The 10,499-nt window shown below is 49.9% G+C and overlaps 1 protein-coding gene across 1 annotated transcript; it reads right to left on the bottom strand.

Annotated features, from left to right (window-relative positions):
- Nucleotides 1-3,265: 3,265 nt before the first annotated feature.
- Nucleotides 3,266-9,127, bottom strand: PARS2 (prolyl-tRNA synthetase 2, mitochondrial). The gene is made up of 2 exons (XM_002686377.6): nucleotides 9,046-9,127; nucleotides 3,266-8,059 (listed from the first exon to the last, which is right to left on the bottom strand). The coding sequence occupies exon 2, from the start codon at nucleotides 8,028-8,030 to the stop codon at nucleotides 6,603-6,605; it is 1,428 nt and encodes a 475-aa protein (XP_002686423.1). The 5' UTR covers nucleotides 8,031-8,059; nucleotides 9,046-9,127; the 3' UTR covers nucleotides 3,266-6,602.
- Between the last annotated feature and the right edge of the window lie 1,372 nt (nucleotides 9,128-10,499).

Here is a 10,499-nt window from a genome sequence, read left to right as displayed (position 1 = left end):
GTGAGCACAGGAGTGTGGGGCAAGGGCCCTGAGCATTCCCCTTCCATAGGGGCGGGACCTGTGGGGTTCGGGACAGGTGGCCCTCTTGTGAAGTGGATGGGTGTAGCGGGGCCTGTGGGCCTTGCCCTCACCTGGTGCCTCCATGGCCACTTGCCCATGCCTGGGATTCCAGCAGAGCCAAATCAGAGCTCCCCACAAGGACTTAACCCTTCTCTACCTCATCTTATAGATGAGGAAACTTAGGCTCAGAGGAAGGACAAGGGCAAGGCTGAGAAGCCAGCATCTTCAGCATCCCCAACTTGAGGCAGAGGCTTTCTCACCATCCCAGGGACCCTTCTTCCCACAAGACTAGAGTGCAGCCCTTCTCAGGGCAAAGGGTCAGGGATGGTGGTGGACCTCCCCAACTTGTCTGGTTACCTCTGTGAATTTAGGGTGGAGAACTTGGTGGGGGACAAAAAAAACCCCTTAAGCCACACCCTGATGAAACACTTCTGGAGGTGCACAAGGACAGGCAGAGAGATAAGTGGCTGTCAACATGGACAGCAAGCAGTATGCAAACCCTCATCCTAAGCCACATTCTCAGTTCTAGGATCCCAATTTTATAAATAAGATGGAGGCACACAGTCTCACCAGTGAGTATCAGACCCGGGATCTGAACCCAAGCATCTCATTCCAGAGCCCACCTGCCTCCTCTCTCAGGTTCCTTTCCTTCTGTTGGCTTTAGCAACATTTAACGGGCACCAACCAAGGGCAACCAATCTAGACAGCATATTAAAAAGCAGAGACATTACTTTGCCAACAAAGGTCCATCTAGTCAAGGCTGTGTTTTTCCAGTGGTCAGGTATGAATGTGAGAGTTGGACTATAAAGAAAGCTAAGTGCTGAAGAATTGATGCTTTTGAACTGGGGTGCTGGAGAAGACTTCTGAGAGTCCCTTGGACTGCAAGGAGATCCAACCAGTCCATCCTAAAGGAATTCAGTCCTGAATATTCACTGGAAGGACTGATGCTGAAACTCCAATACTTCGGCCACCTGATGTGAAGAACTGACAGACCCTGATGCTGGCAAAGACTGAAGGCGGGAGAAAAAGGTGACAGGATGAGATGGTTGGATGGCATCACCGACTCAACGGACATGAGTTTTGAGTCAACTCCTGGAGTTGGTGATAGACGGAGGCCTGGGGTGCTGCAGTCCATGGGGTCACAAAGAGTTGGACACAACTGAGCGACTGAACTGAACTGAACCAAGGGCAGGGCATCAGGTAGCTTCTGCCTTCACGGTCATGCTGTTGAGTGGGTGTCATAAACCTAACCCTAGGTTGAGAACTCTCCAATAAAGGGAAATGGAGCCACAGTCTGTCTATGCCCCTGCTGCACTCGTGGTGAAGGCCCTTCAGTGTCTGGCCCTCTACCACTTCTGTGGCTCCCTCCATCTCCAGCCTCAGCCTAGCCATCCTGGCCTCAGTTCAGCTGTGGTAGGATGGTGCAGAAGTGAGAGGATCAGCTCTGGAGCCCGGCTGTCTGCTTTCTACTTCCAGCCCCATGACCCACTAGCTGAGTAGCCTCAGGCACCAGTCCTATCTGCAACTTGAGGATAACAGCACCTTCCTCATGCAGGTGCTGTGAGAATTCAATGAGTTAATCTGTGTGTAGCACATGGAACACAGCCTGCCTCATACCAAGAGTTTATGACACTTATATTCTCCAATCTTATGGTTTTAGCTTACGGCTTTTTTACGTTCCCTCTGGAAGACTCTCACTTCCCCTCCCTCCATTCCCACTGTTCCTCCTTTTATTTAATACCGATCAGGACCTTCCGTCAAGTCCAGCTGCCTCCTCCAGGAAGCCCTACTGGCTGGCCTCTTAGCACACATCCCATGAGTCTTCTACCTTCTCTATGCTTACTGCACTGTACTTGATTACTGAATGGTTGCTCCCACTTCTCTGGAAACTTGAGTCAAGTACGTGGAACTGTGCATTGTGCCCTGCCAGGACCTAGCACAGCACCTCCTCAGCACACAGCAGGTGTATAACAAATAATTACTGACTGATGACACAGGAAGGAGTGATGAATTCTGAACAGACTGGGGGTGGGAGGTGGAGGGAGGCCACCACACACAGGGGATGTGGGCCGTTCAGTTGAAGGGATTGGTGAGGTGGGAGGGACTTCAAGCTAAGGCAGGAGCCTTGAAAGGGCATATTCCAGGGGCAGCACACATGCTACTAGGCTCAGCAGTAATGACTGCCATGTACTGGGCACCTAGGTGTGCCAGAGAGCATTCTAGGTGCTTCATGTGGATGGGCTCAATCTTGCCAGTCTCTGGGAGGCAAGGCACCATTTTACTAAGAAAAGTGGCATAGAGAGGATAAGTAGCTTACAGAGCCAGCTAGCTAGTGAAGAGTGAGCCACAACTTGAATTCAGGACTCCCCTCAGTGCCTCAGGAGATACTAACAGTAGCAAGACTGGGCCCCTGCTTCCAGGAGTTGGCAACAAACCAGAGGCCCTTGCCTGCTCACTCCAGGGTTATGGTAAAAGTTTGGCAGTTTGACCTGCAATGTACTACTACATGACCTACCCAGGACATGTCTGCCTGGGTAGAATTGTCTGCTGAAACCCTTACCAGCATCAACGTCCTGCCCGTGGCACTCCCGTCAGCCCACGGGCTTAACCATTAACCAGTAAGCCCACTCTCCCAGCCCTACAAGGTTTTAATCACAAGCTCATTAGCACCTTGAGAGCTGCTGGCTTAATATGAGTGGACACCACCCCTGTGTGGAGCTGGTGCCTGAATGTGGGAGCCTGGAAGTGCCCACCCCATTGTGCTGGCCATAATGCACTGCCTGCTCAGCCTTCCAGAAGGGCAGCTACACTTCCCAAGCACCTGCTGTGAGCAGGCCCTGCTGTCCCTGTTCTCCCAGTGAGGAAACAGGCACAAGAAGTGTCCTGCACAAGGTCCCATAGCTGCTAAATGGCCCAGGCAGTCTGACAGTAGAGTCTCTCTGTCTGGGTCACTATGATCTTATTATTTTAAATTAAGTGAAATCGATCTTTTCCCAAAAGTTTGCAATAACATCATAAAAATACGTTTTTCTCCAATTTCCACATTATAGAAAACTTAAAAAAATTCTTTTCCTAATTCTAAAAGTCATGTGTGCCCTTAGATGCAAACAAATTCTAAAAAGCATCCTGGCCCCTAGGCGTAGAAATGGACAGGGGTGTGAAGAGGCCTGGCGGTCAAGTAGTTAAGGAAATGACAATTTCAAGATTTCCACAAAGCTCCTTTATTGATAGCCCAGCAGGTGTTTCTTCCATTAAAACACTGAATATTAATGGAGCCCTTGATTTACATTCTAAGCTTGATTTACATGATGGTTTTGTTATGCACCAGCCTTTGTCCCCAAGTATTAATTCTGTTAAGTATTTCCCAGCCAGTTGCTTCTCCATCTCCCCAAGGAATGAGCAATGAAAATACAGCCTGTACCTGTTATTTTGCCAGTAACCCCATTTCATCAATTTATGGCAAGAAGTAATGTTGGCAAGTTCAGAAAGGATAGAGGAATGTACACGGTTTGAATATTTCTGTCTTTCCTCTAGGGAGATGGAACCATTCTGCAGATGTTACTTAATTCTTGTTTGTGCCACTCCCCAGGAAAGTTGTGAAGCAACGTAACAAAAAAACAAAACCCAGGTCTCAGTGTGAACAGCAGAACCTGAGCTCCCAATGGATTATTTCCTAAGTCATCCTATGCAAGGCATCGTGGTTCCAGAGAGCACACTAGGGGTTAAGCTTTTCATATAAGTCAGCTCAGCCAACCCTCAGACAACCCAAGGTGTGGGTGCCATTATGAAAGCACTTCACAGATGAAGAAACTGAGATGCACAAAAGACAAGTTGTTTGTCTATGATCATATACCTGCTAAGTGGAAAACTGATTCTCTATTCAAGGTCCTAATCTTTCCATCAAATTATACTGCCCCTGGCTACTGCAAGAAATACTAAGTCATCAAGACACCTGGGTTTCAGTTCAGCTGGATGTTAAGCAAATCACTGTGCTCCTTGTATGTGTCTTCCTTGGACAATGGGTATCTCTTTCAAACCTAAAGGCTCCTGTAGCTCAAAGGCTGACTCAACCAGTCGTCACTCCTGGCAACGAGATTGACCTGAGGTAGCCTAATTCAGGAGATGCGGCACCTGGTCTGCAATCAGGCAGTTTTGCCAGTCAGATGGGTTGCAGCAGGTTAATTCCCACTGCAGGCTTGTCTCCCATCTGTGAAGTGAGGGCTGGACAAGCAGGCTGCAAGCTCTCCTGTTCTACAGTTCCATGATTCTACCTTACCCTCAAATCATTCCATATCATACACATTTATGACAGTTTTAAATTAATTAGTTCTCTATTCCCTGAAGCTGGTTTTTAGAAGTGCTTATTCTTACATTAGGCTAGCCTTCCATAAAGTATGCTTATGAAGCACAAATTTAAATTTAAAAAAATATTTAAAGTGCTCATTTGTACGTAATTCTAATTTCTCTACTTCAGGCTAAGTTGATCAGACATACATAATCCATTTTACTTACTGGAATCATCTTGCCCAGGCAGAGGCCACGCAATATAGTGAGACAGGCACAGATTTTGGTCAGTACCCAGATTCTAGCTCTGATACATAATAGCTGTGCATTCTTAAATTGCTTAAATGGAGCTTCCAGTTTCATCTGTAAAATGAGGATTTCACAGCATTTACCTTGCACAGTTTTAAGATCTGAACATGGTATATATAAGTGCTGAAAGCAGAGAGCTCATGTCAACCTGATAATGCACAACTGAGATGACTCAAACGTTCATCCCTGCAATGTGGGCTCAGAGGACACTCCACAAAGTCGGCAAATTAGAATTATCTGGGGAATTTTAAAACTGCTGACGCCCAGGCCATACCCCAGAACAGAACCTCGGGGTGGGACCCAGGGGATTCCACTGTGCACCCAAGAGTAAGATCCTTGTCTTACAACCCAGCCTCTCTAGGTTTGCTCTCTGAATCCCGTCTCCTGGCCTGAATGCTGGCCCAGAGCCCAGCGGTAGCCTGGTAGTCATTAGGGCCTGGCGTCTACATTCATTAGGAACCCTGATGGTGTGTGCTGAGGGTGAGGTTACTCTGGCAGAATCAGCGGTCACAAGCTGCTGGGAAGCTGTTTGGCAGGCAGAACAACAGGCCAAGACAACACTTCAGTGCACTAGGAGTCAGCCTAGGACCCCAGCCTCAGGGAGCTGACCGTCAATGACAAGAGGCTGGCAGCCAAACAGTGAGCTGTGTGCGCCCAGTGAGAAGGGTGTCGGTGCTAGTAGGAGAGCACAGGGGATGCCAAAGACAGAAACCATTGCCAGGAGCTGCCGAGCATGTTTCAGGAGGTGATGGCTTTGAGCTTAGCCCTGAAAGATTCTCCTTAGGTATGGACAAGCCGTGACACCAGGGGCCGAGGATGGAGAAGCTGATCCTGCTCCTGGGGGAAGGAGCAATGAAAACTCAAGCTTGCTGCCAGTTCTCCCTAGCACTCAGGCAGTGACCTTCTACTAATAATTCACCTCCATCATGCATGGCTCTAGGATCCAACTCTGCAGCCAGGACGAAGTCACTGTAGCACTGGAAGCCTGCAGACACTTGACGGAAGAAATGGTATAACACGCATTTTCCAGTCACCCAATTTTTTCTTTTTCCAGTGGAGAAGTAGAAAAAGGAGAGTTTCCAGGCAAGAAGCTGCTGCACTGTTAACTTGGCAGGTGTTACCACTGTTTCCAATTAACATGCAAACCTCACCCCAACAGTCTGACTTTATTCAATCAATATAACATGATCTCAGTGCCAGACCAACTCAAGAGGGAGAGCCACGTCTCTGGACATGGTTTGGGGGCCATTAGCTAATTGTTTTAACTTTCTGGGTAGGTTAAACGATGGAGGATGAGAGGAACCAGATCTGCCTGTCATAAACCTCTTGAGGAACCAGCCAGTCAGCTGTGAGGACTTTACAGATCTAGTTCCATTTTCTCATGTCACAGATGGGGAAACTTGAAGGCCCCAGCAGGGGAGGGGTCATGTCCAAGTCACTGGTGACTCAGTGGCAGCCAGGTGTCCTGATTCTTGTCCCCAGACCCTCAGCCCACTTCTCAAAGGAGGACTGGCCGGCTGCCTCTCTGGACTGAATGCAGCAAGAGGCCCAAGGTCAGACTGCTGCAGCTGGGAGGGCGTCGGCCATCAGGAGGCCCCCCCAACCTACATGTGGTGTAGGAAACTGCTGAGAGAAGGGAAGTGACTCTCCTGAGGGCCAAGATGACAACTTGGCTCCTTCTAGCCACTACCTCCAAACAGAAGCTTCCACAGTGGAATATGAAAGATAGGGTATGTGGCGGCACGGCCAGCCCAGACAAAGGGATCAAGGTAACAACTTTAAATACAGTAGTCCGAACAAATGACTACAACTCGGTTTCCTAACATGGTCTCACCTTCCACAAGCTGCTCTGTTTCTGGGGATACCAGCTCCGGAGAGCAGTATAGGAAAGGCAGCATTTCAGTGAACACCAAGGCTGTGAGATGCAGTGGGAGGGGTCCAGGGGGTGGTTAGACAACCTGCACTTGGCTCAGTAATTCCAGGACTCCTTCTCTGGTGAGGAAGACCACCTCTCCGGTATTCTGGCACCAAACCTCAAAATGTGCAGGGTCGTCCAGGGCCCTCTTGGCTGCGATGATCACAAAGGGGTAGCCCAACTTGTTGGCGTCTTTCAGTCTGTTTCCAATGGTCAGATGGGTCCTGTCATCCAGCAGCACCTCCCCTTGGAGCTGTGGCACCGCCTCTGTGATGTGGTTGTAAAGATCCCCTGCGAGCTCTGCGGCCGCCTCCTCCTTACTGCCCTTCTTGGGGGGGATGAGGCAGACTTGGTAAGGGGCCAGGAGGCCAGGCCAGCGGACGCAGTCTTCTGTAGAGAGAACTTCAATGGCAGCGGCCAAGATCCGCGTCACGCCCAAGCCATAACACCCCATTTCAGCCAGGGACGGCTTGCCATGGACATTGATGAACTGCGCATTGAAAATAGAGGAGTACTTGGTGCCCAGGTAAAACGTGTGCCCTACCTCAATGCCTTTGGTTTCGGTCAGTGGCCCCTGGCAAGCGGGGCAGTTTGTCCGTGATGAGTCCAGAGTCTCCATGTTGGCAGAGAAGTGGCAGCTGGGACAGACTACAAGTCGGTCCTCTCCGACGTCCACCGGCAGCTGGAACTCGTGGGACACCATGCCCCCGATGCTCCCCACGTCGGCCTGGACCTTGATGCATCGCAGCCCCAGCCTGTTGAACAGACTGCTGTAGGCATCACACACCAGGCTGTAGGTCAGCTGGGCGGCCTCAGGGGAGGAGTCGAAGGTGTACATGTCCTTCATGTAAAACTCTCGGCCACGGAGAAGACCAAAGCGGGGTCTGGGCTCATCCCGAAACTTCCTCGTCACCTGGTACAGCAGGAATGGGAGCTGCTTGTAGGACAGTGTCTTCTGGGAGGCGACCAGGGCTGTAATGGCTTCCTCATGGGTTGGTCCTAAGCAGTAATCCTTGCCGTGTCTGTCTCTAAGTCTCAGCAGCTCCCTGCCCATTGAGTCCCACCGCTTGGTGGCTCGCCAGAGCTCTGCTGGGCTGAGGCTGGGCATGTTGACCTTCTGTCCCCCGATGGTCTGCATCTCCTGATCTATCACTCGCACCAGCTTCTCCATGGCGCGGACAGTGTAAGGCAGGAGGTGGTAACATCCGGGGCTTGCCGGGTGGATGAGGCCCATCTGCAGCATCAGCCGCTGGCTCTTACAGGTCAGGTCGCCAGATCTGCCCTCGAGAGAGAGCACCTGGTCTTCCCGAAGTTTCTGGGGCTGGAACATGCGGGACAGCATCAAGCGCTTCCCTCTCCCGGGGGCACAGTGGTGAAACCTCTGAGGAGCATACTGTGAGAGCTGATGGCTGCAGGTGGCCAGGGCGGGCAGTGCTCTGCATCTTGTCAGCAGCCCTTCCATGACACCCTGGCACAGGGAGGCACTTGTGCCTGAAGAAAAACGAGTCGAGTAGAAATACGTGTTAACTGTGATCTGACACCCTGCAGCAGTCAGCACAGATCGGCCTCCAATAAAACTTCTATGACAGCCACCAATTTTGCAGATGCAAAAGGATATAAACTCTTTCAAGGTTCTTGATTTATACTGCCAAACTTGGTGAGTACCCCTAATCATCAGCACATCCCACGGAACAAAAGCTCTCCGGCAGTATGCTGAGAACAGGTTACTAATTCCCCTCAGCTCTGGGAAGCTCAAATCCCCCAGGTGCTTTCCTCCAACTTTCAGCAGCCTCAGTCCTTCAGCTGGTCCCCTCCAACTTCCAGGAGCTTCAACAACTTCCCCTGGGCACTGTACAAATATTATCATTTCCTTTATGGCCCATGACCTGAAGACAGTTGGGAGGCATGGCCACAGAGCCCTAGTGTGCCTGCGAGGAAAAATGGAGGCCCTGGAGGCAGGACACATGTGGCTCACACCTGGAGCCATCACTTAAAGTCCCACCTCAGGCCCGCGGCTCAAGCCAGAAACTCCTTCACCCTTGTCTCCTCCTCAAGCAAATGAGTCTGTCTCCAAGACTTCTCTCAAGTCGACCCCTCACATTACAGTGGCCCAGTAGTTGTGACATTTCAGCAAGCGTCAGGTCACCTGGAAAGCTTGTGGGGCCTCATCGCCAGAAATTCTAAGTCAGTAGGTCTGGGGTGTGGGCAGAGAACTTGTATTTCTCACAAGTTACGGGTCACAAAGACCCGAGGCACACACAAGGAAGTCCTGCCATTTCACAATGGAGGAAACAAGACTAAGAAACGAAAATTATTCAAGAGTTTATGTGATTGTGGCCCCGCCCCAATCTAGGGACGGGATGCAAGTGGAAAAACTGACACCAGAGTCCTCGGTCTCCGCGCCCAGAACCGAGTCCGCTCTTCTTCCGCAGTGTCCCACCCGTCCCTCAGCCCTCACTGTTACCCCATTCACCAACCGTAGTCCCATGGAACGTTGCCCACGCAGACACCGCCACACAAACCACCGCGCCTGCGCCAGAGGCGTGCCAGCACAAGCCCGCCCCTTACCCTTCCCACCAATCACAAAGCCGCGCTCTCGGGGCCTGGTCCCACCCCACTCTAGACTCCAGCGAAAGGTATGCCGGAAACTTAGCCAAGGAGAGAGAACGCGCTCGTTGATTGGCCTAGGCCGCAATAAGTAAATCACCGTCCGGGAAGTGCCCTCTAGGATTGAGGGAGGTGTAACTCTATGGTCAACGCCGATCCGGGTAGGTTTTGGAGTCTGGTGTTCGCGCGCTAGATCCCAGGGCCCGCCTCTGTGTTGGAATGAGAGAACCGAACTGCTGGGGAGTGTGTAACCATAACAATGGGCAATGCGGCTTCGAATCTGTCCTAAGATTTTACAGGCTTTCAATTTAAAATGTTAAATAATTGAAATAAGGCATTCTATTTAGTCTTAACGACACTAAGTCAAACTTCCACGAAATATTTTTGAGCAGCTACCATGTACCAAAAGACCCCAATGCTGGGAAAGATTGAAGGCAGGAGGAGGACGAGATGGTTGGATGGCATCACTGACTCAGTGGACATGAGTTTGAGCAAGCTCCAGGAGATGGTAAAGGATAGGGAAGCCTGGCGTGCTGCAGTCCATGGGGTCGCAAAGAGTAGGACACGACTGAGTGACTGAAGAACAGCAACCAGATACCAGCCCCTTGTAGAAACTAGGAATAGTAAACGAAGTAGACAAAGTTCCCTGCCTTCAGTGTGGTTTACATTCTAGTCAATTATCCAATACGGTGAATTTTAAGGGGCGGTCAAAGAACTCAGGGATCAAGACCAGTGGTTTTTTAATGCAATTACCTTTTATTTTTCAAATTTTTATTGGTATGTAGTTGATTTACAGTGTTGTGTTAGTTTTGATGTACAGCAAAGTGAATCAATTATACACATACATATATCCACTCTTTTTTAGATTGTTTTCCCATATAGTTCATTACAGAGTATTGAGTAGAGTTCTCTGTGCTATGTGGTAGTTCCTTACTAGTTATCTGCTTTACACATAGTCGCTCAGTCTTGTCCAATGCTTTGCAACTCCGTGGACTGTAGCCCACCAGGCTCCTCTGTCCATGGAATTCTCCAGGCAAGAATACTGGAGTGGGTAGCCATTCCCTTCTCCAGGGGATTTTCCCAACTCAGGGATCAAACCCAGTCTCCTGCATTGCACACAGATTCTTTATCATCTGAGCCACCAGGGAAACCCATGGACTGGTGGGCTACAGTCCATGGGGTCACAAAGAGGCAGACAGACTTAACGACTCACACTTTCTCTTTCAGTTTATATATAGTAGTATGTCAATCCCTGAATTTTTAAAATTAATGTAAAAACTCCATGATAAATTATAACAATTTTGTATAAAGACAGGACCCAATA

Source organism: Bos taurus, chromosome 3 (genome assembly GCF_002263795.3).
Source record: "Bos taurus isolate L1 Dominette 01449 registration number 42190680 breed Hereford chromosome 3, ARS-UCD2.0, whole genome shotgun sequence".
Taxonomy (NCBI): domain Eukaryota; kingdom Metazoa; phylum Chordata; class Mammalia; order Artiodactyla; family Bovidae; genus Bos; species Bos taurus.
Note: the sequence above shows the minus strand (reverse complement) of the source record. Positions and strands in the feature narration are given on the sequence as shown.

Excerpts from the sequence above, each read along its gene's own strand:
- PARS2 (XM_002686377.6), bottom strand. The coding sequence starts at position 8,030 with ATGGAAGGGCTGCTGACAAGATGCAGAGCACTGCCCGCCCTGGCCACC.